Genomic DNA, 25,422 nt, shown 5'->3' with positions numbered 1-25,422 from the left:
CCCCCCCCCCAAAAAAAACCCCTCATTCTCTGCACTGTGGGCTTGAATGATCAAATAAACTTATGGTTCAAACTGAGATTATTTGTGAAAAAGAAGCTTTAATAATAATTATGTCAAAGAGACTAAAATTTGACCAGTGCTACCCTGGACATAGGTCTGATCAGTGAAGATGTTTCTTCAATTTGATGCCTAAACAAACAAAAACTTTCCTTTTAAAGAATTTCCTATATATGCTATTTTCTACAGAGGCCACAGTGGGTAGGCCATGATTCAGGCAGGAAATGCCCTTAGTCACATCAGAATTCTCATTGTGGGGGGAAAAAACCCACTCATTACCACACTCTTAAATTACTTATTTAGACTATTTGTATTCCAAAGGAAATTTTAGGATGTCAGCTATTCAGCAATATTGAGAAAAACATGAATGACACATATGCCATCACCTCGGTTATGTACTTACCTCTCTCCATTTTCTTGGACAAAGAAAATAGAAAAAAATGTTAATTAGATAATTTAACTTTTCAGAGCACCAGTTTCCTCATTTATGAATTGGGAATAATACCCACCTTTCAGGGCTCTTAGGATTAGATATTGTTTAGTGTCCCTCCCAGCATGAAGCACAGGATAAGTGCTTAGTGACAACATCAACAGAAGTCATCACTCTGTCCTCAAGTCCTATTCTGCTGAGTCATCACACTGGACACTCTACAGCTACCCTGACTGCTAGGAATGGCTGACAGTCATGCTGTAGTCTCTAGGCGAGTTTAGTTGTGATTTCCTTTAGGATCAGATCATTAGCTTTTCATGTCTGCTTCCAGGCTCAACTCTAGCCTCTATTCTCTTTACTTCAAATCTGCCACAGCTGCAGAAACAATTTTCATGCATGTGCAAATCCTGTTAAAATGAATAAGGCTGAGGAGTCAAGTGCCTGGGTCTTCATGTTATATCTGTTGGGCCTTTCCCACATTTTTTAAGCCCTAAAATTCTGTTCCCCAGGGCCAGGCTCACAAGGGATACTTGGGAACCCCCAGTCGGTTCCTTCAGATGTCACCACTGACCCTGAAAAGGACTGCTGTAATTTAAATACCTTCTAACCTATCTTGAGCCCTTTAGCGACCTCTTGAGTGTGGCTCTGATGATCCTTGAACTTAAAAGGCATAGCCAGAGGGGCTGGGGATGTGGCTCAAGCAGTAGCGCGCTCGCCTGGCATGCGTGCGGCCTGGGTTCGATCCTCAGCACCACATACAAACAAAGATGTTGTGTCCACCGAAAACTAAAAAAAATAAATAAATATTTAAAAAAAAAAAAAAAACCTTCCCGTATTTAAAAAAAAAAAAAGGCATAGCCAGAGGGAAGGCTGTGTTGATCCACATCAGTGGTTCTAAACAAGCTATGATCCCTTTGTTATTACCACCCATCTAACCACTTGAGACTCCTAGAAACAACTGGTGTAGAAAAATATTTAAGGAAAGAGACATGTTTTTCTCCTTTTATTAAAAAAAAAAAGAGCACATTTGTGTTGAAACAATTCAAGTTTAATTTGCTGATATATGTACTCAGACAAACACTACATTCTACAACATACATAAAATGTCAATATGGGAAAATACCAAGTTTGTCATTGCACATACCAATAAATAAATACATTTGCTTCAGAATACCAAAAAAGTTTATTCAAAAAGTCACTTAATAAAAGCACAGTTTTGCAAGTTTGTCTAAAACTCCAGATAATTTTGAACAAAAATAAAATGTCTGACCACTCCAAAATAGGAAAAGACAATCTTGTGCAAGTAGACATACACATTCTAGGCATTATGAAAACTGGCTAAATATGTGTTCCCAGCAAGAGGAATGTTACCCATCCTGACCAAGTCCCCTCTATCTTCAAATGTAGGATTGAAGAGGCCAGAGTTGGGCTTCCCCTTCTAAGCCATTCTGAGTTGCTCTCTAAGAACTCTGGACCTTAGCCTCACCTCCAGCTCTGCCTGGACCTTGATGGGGGGTGGGGGACAGGAGAACAAAGGAGAGGGGTGCATTGTCTTTCTTAAGAAAGAAGGCACAATGATGAGCTAGAAAAGGTAGTGTGATGAAATTAAATTTCATTCACCCTGAATCCTACAGCAAGCTTTGATAATCCAGCATCTTCAATTAAGAAAACAGACCTAGAGAGTTCATGCAGTTTGCTCAAAATCATATAGCTACTAAGTTCAGTACTACTTTCTGTAAGACCAACATATCTTTCCATTTCATTGGAAACTTAAAACCAATTCGTCAATATTTCTTTTCTGTCCCTCCCTTGTATATCTTAAGATGACAGAAAATTGCAAACTGGAGATACACAAGGCAGGCTGCCAAAACTCAAACTTAAGAAACCATTCCTTGGCCTATTACTGGGAGCTGTGACAAGCTTACAAGCCAGGGCCCAGGGAAATGTAACTGGCCCCAGTCACAGTGCTAGGTATCATAGGAAAGCAAACTCAGCTCCCTGGAAGAATGTGCTCTGATGGCCACCTGGCATCTTGAGGTCACAGGGATGTTCCAGCTGGGGCATGGAGTTATAGAGAAGGGAAGGTCAAGGTTACTGTGGTAAGGGAAAACCAGGGCATCCATCCAAGAGATGGAATTTGTGCTTGCATAACAGAGCCATAGACAGGCTATCCCAGCACCTTCACTCAATGCAGACCCCATCTGCACAAAGCATGAATATTTTCCTCTAAAATCACCCCTATTGCTTGTTAAATTTAGAATTACCTCTACATAAGTGGTAAGTGTGTTTTAGTGGCAAATGTCTTGCTATTTCCAGTATGAAGAAAAACTGCTTCTACAGTCTTGTTAGGAGGTGGGCTTCAAGAGTTCTCTTCTAGCCTGCCCTCATCACACCCCTTGACTCCCAACACCTGTCCTCATGGATCTGGACCTTACATGCTTCCCCTGAACTAGTGTGATTTTTAAGGCACCGTCACTAGAATATATTCAGACTCATCTGAAAAGTATGTACGCAACAGACCAATCTCTTCTGATAATGCCAGGTGGGAACTGAATGACTTAACAGCTTTCTTAGATGGTCTCCTCCTGCTCAGAAACTTGGGATAAAAGCTGGTAATTTCCCAGGAACACTTTCTTTCAAAGAGCATGAAATGAAGAGACAGAAGCCACAGGGATTGTTAACTGCATCCTTATTCTTTTCCTACTCATCCTTAGAAATATGATAAGAAACCTCAGTTGACTGCAGATTGCTGCCCTTTTCCCCAGATACAAGAGACATGCTGACGTGTGCGTGCACGCGTGCACACACACACACACACACACACACCACAGATGGACACAGAGCACCTTGGAGCCAGAAGGAGGGGTAGGGGAGCTAGACTTGGAGAGGAGAGGAACCATTTGGGAGCAGAAGTATAGAGTTCTGGGGTACAGAGCCAGGAGTAGGTATAGAGGAGCTGCCTAAGGTCCCAGCTGCCCTACATCTTTAGGAACTGCTTATCCTATCACTGGTTCACTGTCCAATCAAGGACCATCTGGGCAGAAGGACAGGAACTCTTACCGTGAGAGAGGCTAAACCCAGGTGGTCTCCAGGGCCTTGGCAGCTTTGTGAGTCCATGGGCCCCTGGCCACAGGGCCAGTGGTCAAGGAAAGGCAGCAACACCAGGAATGGGGTCTTAAGAGCTGACCTTGTGAGGCTGGTCTTAATTAAGTGACTCAACTGCTCTTGCTTGTCACCAGTGCCCAGAAGATTTTGTGCTAAGGCTCCCCTTTACTCCCAGGCTAGAAAGCTCAGCCTACATCTCCTGACCCTACCAAAATAGCCAGCTACCCCACTTACATGTGTGCTGAAGCAGAGAGCAGAGGCCCACAGTATTTCCATTGTGCTTCTGATTATTTCACTCTGCCGCTGGGGTCTTCCTAGACTCCAGATTCAGCCTATTCTACCTTAAAGTCATAGGCCTAAAGAAACAGCTTGGTCAGACTTTAGAGATCATCTGGTTTCCAACAAGTCAAGTATCAAGAGGTCTCCAGAGTCAGGGAAGGAAAAGCCAAAGGAGAACTACAGAAGGGAGGATGGCACCACAATCTTTCATCAGGAAGTGAACCAGCACCAGAACAGAAAGTCCTGATGCTCTCTAAAAACCAGACCATGTTAACAAAGGCTAGGTTACAGGAGGGGCCTCTTGAGAGATGTATGGTTTAGGTGTGGGCAGCTCCTGTTAAAAGCAGGTGTGCCCTGTTTTAAGCATTCACATAGAAAAATGTTGATTACAAAAATGAGAGCATACTAATTCCACTTAAGTCAAAACAACTTCACCTATAGAGCCTCACTAATATGTTTAAAGTATGACTTGTATTTATTTAAAATTTCTACTTAGCCCTTCCAAGCATTTCTACTCTAAAGCAAGGTCCAACTGCTGTTTGCTTCCCACAGATTTCTGATCACTATCTGGGTAAGAAGACTCTGCCAAGGTAAACAGCCTGAACAAGAGTTTAGAGTCCCTAAGCCTGTAGGGTGGATGGTGCCATCCAAGAAATAGTGGCAGTGGAGGGAACGTTTAGGCCAAGTCCTGTAACGCTTAGGCTGCCTGTCACATCTAGACAGAGAATTGTGTCGCAGCTTGCTAAGGTCTGCTCACAACTGTGCAGTCCTCATGGAGGGGCCGGACAAAGGCCAATCCTGATCAGACTGACATGCAAAAAAGCCAGACAATTTCCAACAGGGAAATACCCAATTCTCTACTGAAATGGCTTCCGTCATATATACCAACCAGGATGTGTCTAAATCTCTTGAATCAGGAAGGGAAAAGGGCATGCAGAATGGGCTCCATAAGGCCAGAGAGCCATAGATACTAGTTTCTTGGGGGAAAGTGGAAACAAATGAAAGAACTTGAGATTCTGAACTCAGTCATTAAACCAGCTAACTAACCCAGGGAAAGTCCCATTTTTCAACATGATTCACTGAAAGCAACAAGTTGATCTCTAAGTGTCCTGCCACCTCTGATCTCTTGATTTAAAAATAGTCTCTGCTTTCCTCACCCTGTCCCATTCCCTTCCAAAAAGAACCACGCATAGCCTTCAACAACCATAATTTGGCTGACAGCAGTGAGAGCTGAAACACAGTCAAGAGCACCCACAGCTGGGTCTTTCCAGAGAGAGGTAAGATTCTTCCTGGAGCATGCCTTGGCTTGGGAATGGTACTTTTCCAGCAAGGGCTGGTGACCTGGTTCCCATCTGCATTTCCCAGGGGTTGCACTGGGGCTGCTCAGCAGAGAGCTCCTGGGCCAGTTGGCAGGGCCCCCAGGACAGCCCTGTCCATGGAGCCTATTCATGTACTTCTTGTAGTACCCATCTATTAAGATATTTGGCCTTAAGAGGTGGGTTCCCTTTGCCTCTGCAAGCACAGAACAAACCTGGAGAAAAATTAGCTAGAACTCTAAACCACCAGCTGATTCCCACAGCCAGATAGGGAACCCCTTGCCATAGTGGCTGTCCTGCCACTCATCTATCCCCATTGCTCCCTTAACTTCCCTCAGGCCTGGCTGGGGCCTTCTGAAGTTGGAAGGCTTTCTGCAGTTGAAGGGACCAGGCTTGGCTGCCAAGCCCTCTGCTACATAAGTTAATGTGCCCTACTCATACATGCAAATACGCACGTGTGTGTGCACACACACACATACACATACACACTCTCTGCCCCTATTGGGGCACCTGTTGTCATCTGACTCCTAGATGAGTAGACAGCTGGGCCACCGCAGCCTTGCTTGTGCTTCCTCCCTCTCTATGCCTCTTGCAGCCTTCCCAGCTGAGGAGGTTGCCCAGCTCGGCCAACAACTACAGCAGGATACTAACCCAAGAATGGGGTGTGTGGTGACCTTGGGGGCACAGAAAGAATGACTCTCATCCCTTCACACCTACCCACTACTCCCTTGCCCTAGCAGCAGAGGCAGAGGAGCCAGTTCCCCAGGGAGCCCACTGAGGGCCAAAGCTTCATCTGGCAGAAGGCCTATAAACAGGGCAGGCAGGGCTGTCTCCACAGGCAGGCAGGCAGGCAAGCTCCACTCCAGGCTGGGCAACCCCGAAGGAAGCCTCTACTCACAGGCCAGCTTGCTGTCAAAGCTGGACAGAGCAATGGCAAAGGCCTGCAGTGCACACAGCGGATAGTTGTAATCCATGGTGAATACATCCTCTGCTACCCGGCCAAACTGCATGACGATGTAGTCCGCTGGGGCCAGGCACAAGCATGGACACAGAAAAACAAAACAGCAGGGATGGTGGGGATAGCACAGACACCCAAGCCACAGAGGAAGAAAAAGTGAGAAGCAGAGATGCCAAGGAAATCCCAAAGGAGGTAAAACAAAGGATCATTGGGAGAGGCAGCAGATGACAAAGGAAAGAGAAAGATGCATACAAACACCAGGAGACAGAGAGGAGAAAAAGTCCATTTAAAGGGTATTCCTATGCCTGAGATTCTGCCGAGTACACAGAATCTAGGGCCAGGGCTCCAAAGAAGATTCTTCTATAGCCTCCCAGTCATTATAGTTGGAATATTCTTCACATCTCATCTAAGCCATATAGCCCATATCCTAAACTCTGGCCGATATGGACTGGTTAGGTGAGCTGAACCCAAAACTAAGGGCCCCAGATATCACACAAACAGTACGAGGAGGGGCAGAGACACTCACGGTCATTGCCATGGATGATCTGGAAGTTCTTCACAGAGGCTTGTGTGACACGTCCATGGAAGTTGAGTACGTAGGACTGTGTGTCATCATTCCAGACAGGTGTCTTGTTTTGCAGTTCAATGATACTCTCCGTGTTCTTATTTTGCCAGCGTGCTAGTAGTGTCTCATGTTCCTGGGAGGGCAGCCTCGCCTGAGTCAGGCCCAAGCCTCGGCATCATGACCCCACCCCCACCCCAAGGAGGGATTTTTCACAGAAATGGGACTTCTTAGATTCCCCTAGACCTCCAGGGCTTCTCAAATTATATCCCCCACACATATACACACCTGTTAAGAGTTCTGCCCTTAGAAGCTCATGCAGAGGCTGGGATGATAGGGTAGAGGTAGGGTGGGGTAAAGACTCACATTGCGAGGGCGGATAGAGACTCTCTCGTGAACCATGTTCATGCCTGGGACAATTACGCTCATCTTCCGAGGCCCCTTGAAGCCTAGGACATTTGTCTCCTAGGAAATAAAAAGAACTCAGCACTGACCACCTGAAGAAGGTCATTACCTCCTGGAGAAACTGGGAGAAGGAAATAAATATTAGTTTGTACTATCTCTATTTAAAAGTCTACTAAGCACCTCTAAATGTAACATGTCCAGAGCCGAATTCCTGGATCTCTACTCTGCCACAACTTGCTTCTCGAACTAACTTGCTTTAGTTAACAGCAACTCAGTTACTCCCTTTGCTCCAGCAAACTGCCTAGAGTCATACTTGACTTCTCTTTTTCTCACACCTCACTTCTAACCACCAACAAGTTTGTCAACTCTACCTTCAGATTACACCCAGAATTCCTTACTGTTCACCACCACCATCTCTCACCAAAATCTAATAGCCATTAATTGTTGTTTCTGTCCTTGGCCCGCGGTTTCCTCCATTGTCTGTTCGCAACACAGAAAGGCAGCAGCCTGTTAAGTCAGGTTTTCCTCTGCTCAAACTCCTCCAGCGGCTGTCCACTGAAGCTCTTACTCTACCTGCAAGGCCTTGCATGATGTGACCCCCATTCCTCACTCTCTTTGCATTTACTCTGCCCTCCTTCCCATTCCTTCTTCAGGCCAGACATTCACGACTTTTGCCCTGGCTGTCATGCAGGCACGTTCACAACTGGCTTTCACTTCTTCTTTACTCAAGTTACCTTGATCAGATACTCTCTACCATCTTTCCTAAAATTGTACACACACACCTTGACATTTCATAGCCCCCTTCCCTACCTTTTTTCCTTCTTAGCATTGATCAGGAACATATTTATGTCTCTTACATTTCTGTTTTAGAACTTCTATCTCCCACTAGGGGTTTAAGTCCCATAAGAGTATAGACACCCCATAAGGGTATAGACATATATGTCTGTTCACTACTATATTCTCTACTCAACAGGACCTAGAATACAGACAAAAGATTCAGTACTTGAAAAACTAAGGCTGCCTCTCCAAAACTGACCAGTAGGTGGCACCATAGGATCATCCAAACTAGCTGTGGATTCCCAGTAGCCTCCAAGAAGTGCCCATGCTCAGGGTAGGTGGATAGGACAACAACCATCCCTCATTTTTAGAAACAAAGAAATTGAGCTTCAGAAGGGTAGAGAAGTCCTCTGTATTTGCATTCCAGTTTGGCTTGTGCTGTTAACAAATGACTCAAACTCTAGCTGCAGTTTCCTAAATATATAGAAAATAGGATCTACCTCTTAGGTAGATGATTGTGCAAAGGGCCCTGCGACTCATGCAGAACCTCGCATCTAGAAAGGTGATCTGAGAGCAAGCACATACAGAACCCAGGCCTCCTACCTCCTATCTCCTGTTCAGGAGACTTCCAGGCTGCATAAAGCCAGGAATGGTTCACAGTGGTCCCTAGGAAGATAGTCTGCTGTCACCTGATCACTGAAGATGGGAGGGGAGGGACAGGGCCCCTGTCCCAGGCAGGGATCATTCTGCAGGGGGAATCCCCTATCCACACAGCCTTGGCTACCACCAAGATGGATGGGATGGCCCCCAGATCAGGCAGCAAGTCGTGGGTTGAACTTGGGTGAGACCAGAGATCCAGGAATCCAGGACTCACATAGCACACAGCTGCCAGCTCCTGACGCAAGGTTCCACTTTCCAAAGTAGAGGATGATGCCTTCTGAGGGTTGACTCCATTATCATAAACTGTGAACTTGGTACCCATCAGGTTGGACCTGAAGGAAAGGCACAATCAGTATAGGGTTATGTACTCACTGCTCTGGGGCAGGGAACAGCTCATAGTCTGTCCCATGAGGAGCCTGCAAAACACTGAGCTGGGCCATGAGCAGACCTCAGGGGGCACACTGCTCACTGAATTCACACCTTTGAAAGTGCTTCCTAAGCAGAACACCTGGACTTGGTCTGAGTTTACTCAAAAGGGAATCTGATTTCAATTAAGGAAATTTAGGGAGGTAAATCAGAATTCCACAGATTTCCATGGGAGAACAGCATTGCCCTCATGGGAAGTGGGCAAGCATAATGGTATCCAGGAAAATTAGAGATCTTTTACCCTTTGGAGACTGAATAAAACGATTGCCTTGTTCCATCCAGCTCCATCTCCAGCTTTAGCTACTTACCTCTAATCTTCATTTATGCCTCCCAAATTGGTACTCTACTTTGGCAAACCCTAATCCCCCATGAGGCACTGCTAAAAGCCTCCCTGCCCCTCTGTCTCCCTAAGATTGGCCGAGATGCTCTTCCCTCAAGAGATTACTCTCAAGCCCTGTCCCTTGGCACTAACCATGGGGCCCAACAACTTTTCCATGCTGCCCTACATCATCAGTAACATCCTGGGTGTGATCCATCTCCCATGATGGGCCAGAACCCACATGCCTGGGAACTGCTGAATTCAAGTCTGGCCCTAGGCTGGGCATAGACTGGGACTGTGGTTGGGTCTGATGGACAGAGGATCCTGCCAAAGGATCCAACTCTGCCTTAAATCTTCAAGGTCAAGAAATGCCCTCTAAGGAGAGCCTCTTCTGCCCCTCCCTCCCATTCCCGCCTTCATCCTGGGGGAGTGCTGGTACCGCAGTTTTCCGATGTAACTGTCCCCTCCTCGAGACAAGTCTGTTGGGTCCACAGAGATGAGGTAATTGGAAGTTTTGCTTTTCTTTCTCTTTCTTCCTGCCAGGAGGAACACCTGAGGGAATGGAGCAAGGTCATGTTCAGACCCAGCTTGTGGTCCACACACAATCATAAGTACCATTCACAAACCCACATTCACACAAATACTGCCTTTGCTTCAACTCCCAAGTGCACAAGTGTGCGCACACACACACACTGGAAAACACACAGCTCTGTACTAAGCAGGCATGGAGGCTTTGGTTTCTCTGGAGTACTGAGGGGTCAGTATTGAGCTGAGGGTTCCAGTCATTCTAGCTCCCAGGCCCTCAAGCCTGCCTTGCTGAAAACACCTGCCCAGAGCAACCTCACCTTCTTTCCATCCTCACGGTCCAGGTGCAAGAAGTAGGTGGGGTACATGCCCCGGTCCATCCCCTTTTTATCCCGTGTGATGCGGCATTTGATGGTGATTCCCTGGGGTGCTGGCCTCAGGGCAAACTCCTCAAGATCCTGGACCTCAACATCCACTGGTGGCTCTGGGGCTGTTGGGCTGGGGGCTGAGGCTGTGTCCTATGAGCAAGGAGAGAAGGCACCTAAGCCCCACCAGCCAAAGCTGGAAGTGTGAGCTCCAAATCTGCATCCTGTTGTGGTAGTAGTGGGAGACAGGGCAGGATCCCTGGGATATGGGCCTGGCCATCCTGCCCTAGGGTCAGAGGCTATCTCCTTATCCCTGCCCTCTCTTCAACAGTTCCTAGGGCTAAAGATGGGAATATAAACGCAGGTCCTCAGACACCCCAGGTCCATAGCTTGGTTGAAGATATTAGGAGGCAGTGTAGAAGGGCAGAAGGGCCCAGTTAGAGAAGCACCTGATAGGCACCAGGTCCTGCCCATGGCCCCAGAAGAGCTATCACGGTATCTCCATCATGTCCTCACACACTTGGTCCACCTCTTCTGGACAGGCAGTCCTCTGAACATTGCCATCCAACTTCTTTCTGAGAAGCTCCTCACTCACCCTGATGGACTTCCTGCTAGTGGCAGAGCTGGGGCGGGTGTTGCTGTTTAGCTGGGAGGAGCTAGAGCTGTTCTCATCCTCATCTTCCTCTTCCTCATCAAAGCTCATGCTGCTGGAGATGCCTGAGATGAGCAGAAGAACAGGGAGGGATGAGTGAGGAGGATCTACCTTCCAAAGTAGATGTCGTCACATGTGGACATATTCAAACACTGACATCTGTACCCAGACACACACACAGCCATATGTACACACACATAGTGACATGTACTCCCACACACACAGATACACATGAGGAACATTCTCTCAGATGCACACAGGAGCTGGGGCTGGTTACAATCCTCAGGATACATCCCCACCACCCAGTTTCAGCTCAGTCCCTGCGTTAGCTCCCCTCTCCTCTCTAGCAATAGCGTTACCCCCACCTCTTGTGCATCACAGCCTATCTGCGCTGCGCCTTCACAGGGAACCTCTATTCTGACCTTGAGCCTATTAGAGGCCTTGCCTGGCTTGGGCCATAGACTCTGCCAGGGAAAAGGCCTCAGCTTCTCCCTCAGCATGGTGTGCAGGGCCACATACTTCTCACCTTTCCCAGCCTGCTCTGAGCCTCTATCTCAGCTTTCTCCGCATTCCCCTCCCCTGCCTGGAATGCCACCCATCTCTCAAATTGTCTCAACAGCCCTTTCTCCAAGAAGCTATCCTTGAGTAGATTTCTCACAATGTGGGTGGCACTGCCAGGCTTCTTCTGTCTGCCACATTGCACCAGGGCTCATGGTGGGGAAACTGGGCAGCAGGTTTTATGCCTTGCCTCTTAGCATCCTGGCCCTGCTCCCTCTAGCTCAACAGACAAAGGGGCAACTCCTTTCAAAATTTTTTTCTAGGAAGCAAAAGGGAAAGAAAATCTGCCCCCAAAACCTGGGCTTCCTGGGAGCATGAGATAGGGCTGGAATGTGGGTTGATTATCCCAGTTCATAGTTTCCCTTAACTTGGCCTTATCAAGGCCCCTGTCCCATACTTGTCATTTGTCCCCAGGTATGTCCCCTCCCCCATGGTCAGGGAGGAGCTGGACTTGACCCAGGAAGGCCATGCTCCCAGAGAAGGGTGCACCTGAGAAACTGGGACTGAGCTTTGGTTCCAATTGGGCCCCCACGGGGCTCACCCTTCCTCTGCATCGTGGCACGCAGGTCCTGCTGGCTGGACAGGGTGCCCCCACCAGCTGCTGTCTCCCCTGCATCCTGCGCGTGGTCTGATTGGCCCACAGTCAGGATCTGCACTGGGCCTTGGGCCTCAGACTTGTCTTCTGCCAGTGCTGCTGGCCCGCCGGTGCCTGTAGGCCAGACACTCCTGAGTCACGTCCAGGAGGGAGAAGAGGGCCTGGATTCTCAGACGTCCATGAAGGGAGTGAGGGATGAGTGAGAGGAGACCCTCTGCAAAACTTTACTCACAAAACTGATTTTTAAAAAAACTAACAACTGCTGTCAGCCTGTTAATGATTGGTAAGCTGTGAAGGAATATGGGCTTTAATTCTTCTGCTCTTCCCCACATTAATTACCAAGAGTTGATCTGAAATACCCCACATGCTTAAGACAGACAGCAGCCATCTACAAAACCAATTGCACAGTAGAAAAAACAACGTGGAGAACAAGGATTGATCCAGACCACAGTTCATAGTTGAGGCCAACAATCACGCACAGACATGGCCAGCTACAAGTTATCAGTGCTTATATTCTCTGACTCTGTTTCTGTCTGTGTCTGTCTGTCTGTCTCTCTCACACACACTCAGGGTAACTCACATACATCATTAAAAACATAGGAGGGCCCTTGAGAAAAGATTGGTTTTCATACACTGCCTTTTTAGGCAGAGGATCTCCCATCCCACGTCAATCTTGCTGCACGACAGCTTCAGACACAGAAGCAAGGCCTAGCTTACACTGGTGGCAGCTGCCCTGCCTAGCTGAGCTATGCTCAAAGTGATGCAGCCAGCTCCAGAAGCCCAGGGACCCTGACATACCACTGTCCAACTATGATGCAGTGGCCTGTAAATCACTGCCCATCACCCAGGGTTGAGGAAATGGGGTGTCTAGCCAGGAGCCAGAACTTGGGGCAGGAGCTGCCATCACTGTTCATGACCTCTGGGGATCTTTGTTGTACAGAGAAGAGCAGAGGGAACAGACTGCTCTTTGGCTCAGAGGGTGGAACTGGGGCTAGAGCAGGGAGTAGAGTGCAAGAGCAAATAGCAAATGCTGCACAAGCATGGGGCAGGCTGCAAGAGATATAGTGAGCCCCCACTGAAGGGAATGTCCTGGCTCAAGCGTCAGGATGGAGGGAGCTTGGGTCAAGGCATGGCAGAAGGAAGGGGTGATCCTGGGCAACAGCTGAACTGAACTTCAGTTCCTGGCAGTATGGAGAGTCTGCCCATACTCACAGGCCAGCCCACATACCCGTGAACTGGACAAGGTCTGTTGGCCATTCTATATCACTGAGACTGCTCACCCCAGACCTTGCCTCCAAGTTAGAAAGGGAAGCTACCCTTGACCTCATGGCGGTGGAGGGGCAGGCAGGCCTATTGGGGAGGACTGTGGAGCAGGCAAGCTAACCTTTGTGCTTTCCCTTCTTCTCCTTCCTAGAGACCCCACTCTGACCCCCAGATGCAGCAGCTGCCTTGGTTTTCTTGGTTGAGGCTGGTGCTGTTGGGTGGGCAGCTCCCAGCTGCACACTGGCAAGTGAGTCGGCCTCTTGAACTGCTCAGGAGAGAACCCAAAACAGAGAAAAAGAATCGGATATTAGGTGAGGCTAGAGTTTCCACTGGAATATACTTCCTACCCCTACTCCCACCTGGGCCCCTGTGCCACTTTTTGTGCCCAGAGTCAGACCCACTCATTTCTACCATACAAAAATGCTGGGCAGGGCATGCTGGTGCCACCATCAGCCCAGTGTGATGATGTTAATGGCAGGCCAAAGCCATGATTAGTCAGCAAAGTTCTGGTCCAACACACTATTCTGAGCCTGAACAGGGGTAGAATGTGTCCATGAAAATATGCACCAGGGAAAATGGCAGAAGAGAATGCAAAGGCTGCATCTTCTGGCAGGAACCACAGCCAGGTCAAGTACTCTAAGGATCCTGCACAAGCCCTCAGGTGTCAGGCTCGTGGGAACATGGAATATGGAGCACCTGTGGGATACAAAGAACTCCACACACCTGGGAGGAAGTCTCAGAAAGGTAACAGCTGGTGGCCTCCATGTTCTCCACATGGCAAAACTCCAATATGCTCGAAATCCACAAATAGTTTCTGATTGAACTTAAGATAAAAACCAACAGTGTCCTGCACATCTGGCTCCTCCATATCCCTTTCCCTTGGTCTAACCACACATTCAACCACCTGGAGCCAGGAGTTCCAGCCACAGCAGGCTTTCTCATGCACATGCTGTACTCCCCTGTGTCACAGGGCCCTTGCTCTGGCTGTCCCCACTACCTGTACTGCCTCTGCTGCCTGATTAACTCCCACTCATCCTGCAGATCTCAGTTCAGAGAAGTTGTCCACAGCTCCCTAGTCAGAGCAGCTGCCCTGTCATCCCCTCATTGAGCCAATCTCTTTCCACAGAGCACAGCTGTCACCTATTTAACACTCTCCTCACCTGGATCATAAGAGCAGGACTACACCCACCTGTGCTGCCTAGAAACCACTGTCTCTAATCCAGAGCCTGACACCAAGTAGGTCCTCAATAAATATTTAAGAAATGAATGAATGTGTAGAATGAACAAATACAGCCAATATAAGGTCAAACACCTTACTGGGATAAACCATGTCAAACTCCCTTGGGATGATCCTGTAGTTAACACTCAGAGCCAGCAGAGGGCAGAGCAAGAGGCAGCTGATGCCATTGGAGGGGTGGGGGTAGTCTCAGAAACCAGCGCCCAGGGCAGCCAGCCAGCTGATAGCAGCCTACCAGAGCTTTGTCTACCACTCAGAGCTGGAGAAAGATTCAGCCCCCAGTCAAGCACAGGGGAATACACTTCACAGATATCAAATGTCCCTATAGGGAAGGCCCTTGAAGGCCTGGCCTGGTCTGGAGTCTTAGCAGGGAACAGCAATCAGCTGGTTTTGGACATGCTGGAACACTCTACAGTTCCTTCAATTTTCAAAGCCCTAAGACAGATTTTTTCCTTATTGGATAGTGGAGAATACAGACCTGGAGACCACAAGTGACTTGCCCACAGTCACAAGTGAGCAGGTAATGGAGTGGTAGGACCAGAAACTCTGTTCTAGCCATGCATGACCCCAGAGGTGCTCCCCTGCTCTTACTGCAGTCTCCTGCCAGCCTGGCACCACCTCACCCAGTCAGGATTTAAAAGACACTGCCAAAGGCCTCTATATCAGGGACTCCTCAAAATGTAGCCTCTGGCACAAAGTTTCAGGGCCCCAAATCATGGGTGCAGGCTCCCATCTCACATGCAATCCTGATGGCTCAGATGCTTGGCAAGGCTGGAGCTGTGATGCCTACATGGCAGCAGGTGAGGCTCCATAGAACCCAGGACAGTGGCTGCCTTCTCTGTAGGGCACCATCTTGGAACGGCACTCAGAGGGGAAGTGGAGAAGAGGCTGTCAGGAAGGGCCAGTTCCATGAGGAGCAGCTGGGGCTGCCTGAGAGCTGGGCTGAGGTCCCTGAAGGGGATCCTGAAGGCCCTCTCACATGGAGTACAGATATTTTAAGTGTGGCCAGGATGCTGTACACAGGGAAATTACCAGGAAGGAGTATCTTAACAGGGAGGCAACATAACATGGTGGAAAGACCTTTTAGTATCAAAGTCTAATCTGTGACCAGCAGCACACTGTGAATATGTTGTGGAGCCCCATCCAAGCCCAGGCCTTGTCAAACGTGGGGTTAGTGAGTCACTGAGGATGAAATGATAATGCAGGTAAAGCACCTAGCCCCATGCTTAGCCCTAGCAAATGTCCAAAGACAACTTCTATGATTAAAAATGAAGTGGTTTTCTTCTAATTCATATGGTTGCTGCCCTCTAAAGCACAGACTAGGGGAGTGTGGTAAGCTAAGGGCTGTTATAGTAACACAGAGAACCTGAGAAACTCTGAGGCAGGAGGACAAAGCCAGCAGTTAGATGGAGGTTAGTCCTGAGATAAGGAAACTACCAGCAGCTACATGTGGCTGGAGGCTCCAGGTCAGAAAGAAGCCACAGAGGGAGGGAGCATTATGGTTGCTAAGGTTCTTCCTACCTGCAAGTCAGATGCCTGCAATCTTCTCACAGGTACTACTGCATTTGGAATAGCCACCTGCATGACCAGCACCATACCAGCAGGGGGCAGTGACAACTCAGTCTTCCTCTATCTCAGAGACCAACCCACTATCTGGCCTGGCATATTCAACCTAACCCAAGCAGAAGTGAGGGTCCCAGATGCAGGGATATAAGGGAGCCATCCCTCTGCAGGATAAGTGGTAGAGAATTCCCCCAAAGTGGGCTCTGCTGAGAACAGAGAGTGTAAGGAGGGGAGGAGAAGACTACTGGTCACTACAGCTCTGAAGAAGTCCTGAGCCAGGGACAGTGACCTACAGGCCAGAAGTCAGATAGACTGAAGGTATAGAGAGCTCAAGATGGGAAGGAAACAGGTATTTGTGCCCTGATACCCTAGCTGGTGTGGTGCTCAATGCTGAGAGAGATTCCTCTCAGGAGAGAATGGAGGAGAGAAGCAGGCTCTGTTCTACTTTTAAGAGCTGCCTCCTGATCTCAAATATTCCACATCAGAAACCTGGAAATTTGAACTTCCAGATTCGTTTTTAGCCTTCTGGCCCCAGCATCTGACAAGGCCAAAGGCTTGGTGTCTCTAACCCACCCCACTCAGCTGTCCACCTAGGCTGGGTGACATACTCAGCTTGGACAAACCCAATAGGATAAACCCCTCACCTACCCAGGTCAGCAGAAAGCCCCTGAGGGGCTCTCTAAAGCCATGCTGGGGTGTGGAGCCTCAATGCAGGAGTCTCCCAGGCTGGCTGTCCCTGGGGCAGGAAGCAGAGTGTACCTTGGTAACTGGTGCTGCCAGCACTGCTGAGGTAGGACTCCACCAGGGGGGCTTGTTCCTCTGACTGCCGGGCCCGCCGGCTCCGGGGTCGTCCATCTGCATTGGCCTGCACCATCAGGGGCTCCTGGCGCTTCTTCTTCTGCTTCTGTTCCAGCAGGGCCCGCTATAGAGGCACGCGGAAGACACAGAGGTGAGTTGTCCCCCCACCCACCCCTGCCTCCACCAGGAGGGCTCCCACAGCGGGGTAAGAGAGAGTGCCCTGCTGACTGGGTTGGGTGTCAAGGCCTTATGTCCTCAGCGTCCCCAAACTTGGGGTCCAGGAAAGGGTGGCACAACTCAGGCCTGGCTATCTTGGAAGACCACAGCACAGCAACTCAGCCCTCCAAATGCAATTGTCCAGGCTGCCTCCCTGGCAGAAGCCTCACCTAGGCTGGGTGACATACTCAGCTTGGACAAACCCAACAGGATAAACCCCTCACCTACCCAGGTCAGCAGAAAGCCCCTGAGGGGCTCTCTAAAGCCATGCTGGGGTGTGGAGCCTCAGTGCAGGAGTCTCCCAGGCTCCCTTCTTCCCCATCTGATAGGAACATCCACGGACCATGGAAAGAGAGCCCTCCCTCTCTGCCTGAGGATACCCAATCCAGACTCTGCCCTTGCACCCAGTCCCAGCCTCACTCACCTGCCGGTCAAGCTTCTGCTGCCTCAGGTTGCTGCCCTCATCATCTAAGACACTGCAGAATGAGAGAGGGGTATTCAGAGCCTATCCACCAGGTGCCAGGATATGAGTAGAGTCTACCCCACAGCATATGAGTCTTTTAAATCCCTCTAGTCATGGCTCTGTCATTCCATGAGCCAATTGGTGGAGGGAGGAAGCATGGAAGCTGCCATCTAAGAACCACTTTGAAGGGTGTGAGTCATATTTCTGACACTTCAGGAGCTTATCTCTTGATAGGACTAACTGCTCCAAGGACTTCCCAGCCAGCCTGGACCCAATCAGAATAGAATGAGCCTCTCCTCTCAGATCCCAAAACAGGGCAGGCTTGACTAAGACCTAGGAAACCCACGTAGAAGCATCAGCCACAATCTAGGCCTGAACTGGCCTTCAAACCAGGGGCCTGCTCCCTCCAGCTTCCTATGGTGATTTCACCAGTTCCTGTTCCTCCTTTCTATCCTTTATGGAGAAGGCTGGGTCCTCTGGGATAGATTCCCTTCTCCCATCCCAAACTCCTGGCTCTCAGGTAGGCAGACACCACCCACCTTCCCACTCTCCTTTAGAGGGTAGAGTGTCCTCCTCATTTAGGAGAGGGAAGCTAAGAAATCCACTATTCTCTCAGAGCAGGTCTAGGGCTGGGGCGGGGGGGATGTCTGCAGGATGGCCTCAGTAGGTCAATGTCTGCCCAGCAATCAGACACCAGCTCTTCCCTGGTCACAGACGTGGCATAAACAGCACAGGGAGCTGACCAGTCTTAGGATAGGAAGCCTCATCTTACCCAGCCTGGCATTCCTTCCCAGGAAGGCAGAACATGAGGAGGAAGCTGGCAACTCAAACCACTTAGCTTTCTGGCTAGCCCAAGACACCCTAGGCCCAAATTCTATAAAAGCCAAAGTCAGGACAGCTGCATGGAGTGGAAATGAATCCTAAGAACCTGCACTCTGGGAAGTCCCAGGCAGCCCTGGTGCAGTTATGCGGGAAACTTCCCCAAACCAGACCTCTGTGTGGGTCCCTGCTCAGGCAGGCCCCAATGCATTAGGTTCCTGTGGTCTACAAGGAATGTGTGAGTACATCTTGTGTATGTATGCAAACATGCATGCAGACACCTGTGTAAAGGTGAGTATGGTGTGTGGAAGGGAAAGAGAGGCCTATCACCTCAAAGATAAGGTAAAGCCATTTCTACTCCCTGACTGCTAGCCCTTTCTAGCTGGAACAAACATTGACCTATATGATCTTTGAACTACTCATATCTCTGAGGGAGCTAGCCAGAGGACGGAAGGAAGTCCACCTATCACAGTTCACCCACAACAACCTTTGAGAGCTATGCATCCTTTTAGCTGGCATCTGTCCTACCTATGTGACATCTGGGAAGGCCTTTCCTATGCTACTATGCACATCAGAAGAGCCACAACTGTCATGTAGGGCTGTGTGCACAACATCTTTGTTCACCAAACCCTCAGCTGCCAGAGCACAGAAGACACTGCTCAAAAGACATGTTTCTAGGTATTAGTCTCCCAAAAAACAGCCCTAAGAGGGGACAGTTGCATCTGGGGCTCCCTGAGGGTATCTCTAGCACCTGGGCCAGGTCTGAGAGGCCACAGCTATCCACCATCTCTGTACCTCAAGTCAAAGGCCTGACTGAGTTACCCAAGGGCAAAGTACCTGCTCACAGACTGATTTCCAAACCTCATTGACCACCATGGCATGAGCAGTGCACAGTCACTCCCCTAATTCCAGACTACGGATTTAAAATGCAGTCTGGGCTCTGTTCGTTGCACCTGGCTGACAGGAGCAATGGTCTGAAAATCAGCTGGGCTTTGCTTGCTGAGCTTTGGGCCAGAGCCTGGGACATCCTGTAACTCCTCACAGTCATGTGCTAGTGGTCTGGCCACAGAAGTCTCTGTATGACCTCAGTAAGACAGTGCAAGGTTTCCTTGGTGCCAGAGGGACAGGGCATTTCATAGCTGACTGGGATGTCATACACACTTTCAGAGGGCAGTGCCAAGGGTCATCCACAGCAGTGGTCTTGGCTGAGCAGGACAAAGAAGATACCTTCCATGGTGCATATGTGTATTTCTAGAGTCCTTTAGAAAAGGGGCCATCCAACTGAGAGATAAAGGTCACATCAACAAAGCCACCTCTAGAAATGTTGGGTTACAGTAGTAGCTTGACGAACATGAACTGTTTCCAGAAACAGAAGTCTCACTGTTCTGTGCCCCTAATAAGGGGACATTTTCCTACCACAGCACTGTCACTTCTATGGACTTCACATAGTTATGTCTGAGGCATGAGACTGCTTTCCATGAATACATTATTTCCTCTCTCTGTCCCCATCTCCATTTTGTTGGGAGAAAAAGGACACTGATCACCAGATAAAATCACAGGTAGAAAAAACTTAGTGTGGCCTTCAGAGTAAGATGGATGAACACAAGGGTGAAGTTTCTCAAAGAGATTCTATAAACTTTAGATATCTCAGAAGTACCCAAAAGAGCTGCTCACCACCTCACTAGACGCCAGACATGAAAGAATACCCTCGAAGGCAGGGAGTGTGCGTGGAAGGGGCAGGACAGAAGGGAAGCAACATGTGCTTGACTGAGCAAGACCCACCTGGGAGGCCTATGATAAATCCACTGACACTAGGAGCCCCTGAGAGTGGACACAACACTGGGTGAAACCAGGTTCTTGGGGAAGCACATGTTTCTTGGAGAGCTGCTCCTTATGAAAAGACCACAATCACCTGGCACTGACAAGCTTGTACTAGAAGGGTGTTCCTGCCTAAGGACAATGCATCCAAGTACACAATGTCTCTCCCGGGTGAATATCAAAGAATCCCCCAGCAGATGGCAGCAGGTCATGGAGATCAATGACAACGATGGCTGTCTCCATCGAGAGCAAGACCATAGCTCCTCTCTTCCTCACAGGCACTGCTCCCTCTCCGCCCCCTCAGCCAGCCCTGCCTCCTCATCTCCACCGCAGCACCATTCCTAAGGGTCGGTCTCTCTCAAAAACACCTCCCCAGCCTGCCTCTTTCTGATGGGCACCATTCTAGGAAGCACTAAATGAAAACCACGCAAGGAGACAATAATGGTTTCTTAATCACTAGAGCTCCAACAACGGAATTACTGCCAAGCCCAGGCTGCCAGCTGCAGCCCCGCCAGGAGGCTCGGACAAAGATAGGGTATTGATGAATAGGTCTTCCAGCTGAACCCGGAGACTCCTTCATTACAGTCACCTCCTGCTAGTGACCAGACCAAGGAGGTGCAGGAAAGTACTAGCCACTGGATCTCATCTGCAGTGTCCACCAATCCAACTGCTCTATTCAGGACCAAGGCCTGCTACCTCCACTCAGTTCTCCCAGAGGCACTTGACAGATTCCTGGGGAGTGAATCATGATTGACAAAAAGATGATAAAAAGCACAAGGGCACTTTTTGTGTAGGCTAAAAAAAAAAAAAAAAAAAAGCCAGACATGGCCAACATATTTAGGAAACCTGTTTCTATCATTCTTCTTATACTTAAAAACTCCATCTAATTCATCAGTGCTAGCCAGAGGCCTGGGGACAGACCTAACCATCTGGATACTTTCTCCATGCCCACTTCAACTTCCCCTCTTCTTGTCCTTATTCTTTCTCCCAGTCACAGTACAGGCTGCCCCTGCTGGACCCAGGGATCCAAGAAGTGGGTTGTCTGGGGAAGCAGGCCACTCAGAGTATCTGATTGCAACCCTATGCTCAATGCCAGACCCCAGCAAGTCCACATCTGTGGCTTCCATTACTTTGCAGTTGCTTGGAACACACTGAGAATGGGGCCAGCTCCAGAAGGAAAAAGGGCAATGCTGTTCATAGGAATTCTGGCTTTCTAGGATGGGCTGTCCCCATTTTAGTTGGTGGTTCCTAAACATATCAGGTGCATTAAAACTATAAGGGGCACTAGCCCTGACTTGGTAATTCAGAACTGCTGAGGAACATGCCCCAGAATCAAAGTGCGCTCCCCACTCACTTTTATTTTTTTAAGCAAGTGCCATAGGTAATTCTAACACTCTGCCATGCAAAAAGAAACCATGAGACACAGCTTGTGATCTCTAGAGAACAGAAAATTGGGAAGTTGCCAGAAGGAGTTGCCAGAGGTAAAGTAGTAGCCCTAAGCATGCAGGGTACCTTTGAGGCTATACCTAGTAGCAAAACTATAGTAGTCAGGAGTTTTGCTCAATCAGCAATCAATCATATTGCTCCCTAGAAAGCAAAGTGAGCAAGTGGAAGGAGGAACCTAACAAGGGCCCAAAAGAGGAGGAACCCAGATCCATGCTCAGGTTCAACTCAAGGGAAGAACTCTCCACCATCACAGCCAGCTGGTAGAAGGCATTTGGCAGGGATGCTACTGGAGGCATTCACACAAAGAACGAAACGATCTGCATGGGTGCTTCTGGCCTGAGAGTCTCTGTGACCTAGAGCCATACCTGGCAAGCAGTGTTCTGGGTAGCCCTGCTGTGCTGGGAAAGCACTGTATCCCTCAGGTGTGCGGAAAACCCAAATGTGGAGCCAGGAGAGGTGAGGAGCCCTAAAAGTTACCTGGGGATGCCACATTAATTCAAAGAAGTAGACCATCTTATGTGTGTTGGAGACAGAGTCAGGAACAATGTAATATCCCTGATCTCAAGGATTTCATGGCCTTGTGAGGGAAACACCTCACACTGGCCTCAGGACCATGCAGACAAGAGTACAGAGTTGGCCATCAACTGCACTCAGCATAAGACACCTATGGCCACAGTCCTTCTTCATGCTCAGAGAGACATCCACCTACAACTTACAAACAGTTTTAAAGTCATGTATTATGGGCATTTAATACTCCTCAAGAAATGGGAAAAAAACTATGTTATATTCATTGATGAATGTGTCAAAATGAACCCTACTATTATGTATAACTAATACACCAAAATTTCTAAAATTTTTTAAAGGATACAGGTAAAAATAAACTGGCAGAAATGAAAATTACTATAGTAGTAGAAAAAATAAAAGGCAAAAATGATTCTTTTTGTTCAACTTTATAAACTAAATGGCTTTAAGTCAGAATGTGAGATTAATCCATGATCATTATAAACTGAATTAAAATTACCCATAAGAAGATTATCACTACTTTCAAGAAAATGAGCTAGACCCAGGGAATGTAAGATGCAACCACCACAGAGAGAGTAAAACCCCACCAGCAGAGCTAACAAGATGTCAGCCAACCCTTCTCTCCCAAACAAAATGTCACATTCCAATTCTGACAAGCTGGGACATTAGGGAAACCTCGTACCAGTCAAAGCACATGCACACATGCAGCTTCCCCACCCCCAGCTGCAAATAAAATGTCTTGTCTGTTTTCTGCCCCAGTTTTCTCTGTGATCAGACAGGCTTGTGGCTTTTCCTGCAATCAGCAGCCCAGTTAATGTAAGAGACAATTTGAAACTCCTTCTCTGAATACAAGTCTCTCCATTGCAGAATTCTACCCCCCTAGTTCAATGTTTTTCCAGACTCTGTACTCCCAGAAATACCCAGCAAGCAGGGCAGGAGGGATCCTGGAAACTTCTGACTACAGCCCACCTCCAGTTTGATACCTACCTCCTTACTGCATAACAAGACAGCAGGATGACAGAAGAATAAGGAAAGCAAGCAGTGTAGGACTGCAAAGATGCCAAGCTGCTCCTCACAGCTAGGCTTCTAGGATGGCAGGATTTGGTGCTCTAGGCTGAGTGTGGGAGGAGGAATTGGACCTGAGCTTGATCAAGTGCCATTTACTTCTTGCTTAGGATACCAGTGTCCTAGGCACTTGTTGGAGGACAGAGTCATTTCCCTACCTCCGTGGGGTCCCCTTTACTAGGAACAGGATAAAACCTCCCTAGAATGAGGCAGGTTTTCCCAAGGAACCAGGCACTAGCTCTACAAATTACTTTAGTCCCTGGCTCCCTGGAAGAAGCTTCTTTGTGACCTGGCCTGGCTCAGCCCAGCCTTCAATGTGCCAGATCCTAAACACACTATCATCCCTATAGCCATATGCTGTCCCTTCCAACTCTCCTCAGTCTTTGGCCACCACCTTGAATCTGGATTCCCTCACAGGTTACTTCCACAACACTGGAGTCCACTCAGTCCATGGGCACTACCAAGGCACTTCTGTGGGGCTTAAAAATGATCAGCAATACTCATCTTCTATAAGATCCTCCACTCACATGTGCCAAGAAAGGCCAGGATAATCCAGAAACTACCTATGCCTCTAAACTGGATGTCTGTCCAGGGTAAATGCTCTTTTGAGTCAGCACAGCCCCATGTCTCCCTGATGCATGTGAGAATGAGATGTGTATGTACATGTCTCCAGGAGATTCTATGGGTGACACCTGGCACAAGTTTGTGTGTGTGTGTGTGTGTATGTGTGTTGATGTTGGGATGCAAAATAACCTGGGAAGCCCTGAAACCCCCACAGGAGCTGAGATTGGAGGCCAACAACAATTCTCAAGAGAAATCCTGAATTCTCAAGCCAGTGACAGGTGCCTGTTTGAAGAAAGGTCTGCTTTTAACAAGCCTCAGGCAGTTTCAGCTGGTTTCTATTTGGGACACTGGACACTCATAGAAGAGAGCTGTCAGAATTACTCTCTGTTAGTGACTGGAATCCAGGCTCTTTTCCTAGAGCACTGGGTTATAATGTTGGTCCTGAGGGTCTGGTCCTATCACCTAAAGGCAGGTGCACCTGGACTGGCAATAAAAAGTGGGCCTTAGCAGTCCAGCACCCTTTTTACACTCCTGCCTCTCCAGGAGGCCTAGAGACAGCCCCGTAGCCCATGGCAACCAAGGAGCCAATGGGTAGACAAGGATCTGGTGCTACCATGGCAATGAGCTCCTTTCCCTGGTAATAGAATGAAATAGAGAGGATGGGGAAAGCCTGAAACTGTGTGAGGATTTCAGATTAACCCCCAACCCTCTCACAAGAAGAAAAGCCAGGACATCCTTGGGTCAGATCACAGTGTCTGGGAACAGAGGGAGGTTGGCTTCCCTAAGTGTACCTGGGTTCTTTAGTGCTTTTGTGCATTTGAGGGCAGTTCTATGTATTGTGAGCTGGTGTGCACCCAGGTATCATCCTTTTAACAAGTCCCTGAAACATGGTAATACTTGTGAGGGGTAATAAATGTCAGGTATTCTCCAGATACAGGATGTGTACACACAGATAGGTAGGCATGCACCTGTGTGAGCCCCAAAATTGGTGTCTGTAGAGATATACAGGTGCATGTGCATATGAACCCCATGTGGTTTGGGTTCAGAATAGCTGTCTTCACAAATTCATGCTTTGAGTATATAAAATCAACCAGCAGGGAAATTTCTGGCTCAAAGCGAGGACGTCCTGTAGGTGCAAACATAGATGTATGGGTCTGTGCATGCAAGCTATACAGGCGTGTGACCCGGGTGCCAGGCCTAGGAGGGGGCTCACAGCAGTCTGCATTCCTTCCCCTGGCGGCCACATGGTGCTGCTGGACCCAACAAGGCCACGGGCCCCTTCCAGCATCCAGGGCCGATTAGGGAGTGAAGAAGGGTAGGTGGGCTCCGGCAAAGTTGGGGTATAGTAAAGACTAGTGCCTCCAGCTCGCGTCCCCAGTGTTGGAAAGGATGCGGAGAGTATAGGTGTCCTGAGAGCTGCCCAGTGCCCCCAGCCGGCCCCACGTCCCGAGTTCAAGTGGTGGACGACCCTGCCCCACGCCCTCAGCGTTGGAGGGTGGTGGGCCTGCCCGCGCCGCGAGTTGAAAAGAAGGGGGGCCGGCGCCCGCATACCTGTAGGGAATCCAGTCGGAATGCGGCTTGGAAGTCATGTCTCTCGGGGGCGGGGCGGCGGCTGCGGCTCTGGAAGCCGGGACCAGCTGGGGCCGACGCAGGGGCCCT

At 48.9% G+C, this 25,422-nt stretch overlaps 1 protein-coding gene across 4 annotated transcripts in view; it reads right to left on the bottom strand.

The window, feature by feature from the left end:
• Positions 1–1,513: 1,513 nt before the first annotated feature.
• The window catches only part of Tub (TUB bipartite transcription factor), a 60,810-nt gene continuing 36,901 nt past the window's right edge, over positions 1,514–25,422 (bottom strand). The window contains exons 1-12 of one of the 4 annotated variants that reach the window (XM_015504365.2): positions 25,315–25,416; positions 17,491–17,542; positions 16,812–16,974; positions 13,374–13,517; positions 11,936–12,103; positions 10,780–10,901; positions 10,140–10,337; positions 9,734–9,846; positions 8,764–8,881; positions 7,074–7,172; positions 6,672–6,843; positions 1,514–6,211 (exon numbers count right to left, since the gene is read on the bottom strand). In XM_015504365.2, the coding sequence (XP_015359851.2) occupies positions 6,078–6,211; positions 6,672–6,843; positions 7,074–7,172; positions 8,764–8,881; positions 9,734–9,846; positions 10,140–10,337; positions 10,780–10,901; positions 11,936–12,103; positions 13,374–13,517; positions 16,812–16,974; positions 17,491–17,542; positions 25,315–25,352 (1,521 nt within the window). In that variant the 5' untranslated portion in view covers positions 25,353–25,416 and the 3' untranslated portion in view covers positions 1,514–6,077. Of the gene's footprint in view, positions 6,212–6,671; positions 6,844–7,073; positions 7,173–8,763; positions 8,882–9,733; positions 9,847–10,139; positions 10,338–10,779; positions 10,902–11,935; positions 12,104–13,373; positions 13,518–16,811; positions 16,975–17,490; positions 17,543–25,314; positions 25,417–25,422 lie in introns of those variants that run through there. The other 3 variants (XM_048788279.1, XM_048788281.1, XM_048788280.1) reach the window with 3 other exon arrangements.

This window comes from Marmota marmota, unplaced genomic scaffold (assembly GCF_001458135.2).
Source record: "Marmota marmota marmota unplaced genomic scaffold, marMar, whole genome shotgun sequence".
In the NCBI taxonomy this organism is placed as follows: domain Eukaryota; kingdom Metazoa; phylum Chordata; class Mammalia; order Rodentia; family Sciuridae; genus Marmota; species Marmota marmota.
This window is presented reverse-complemented; position numbering and strand designations above follow the sequence as displayed.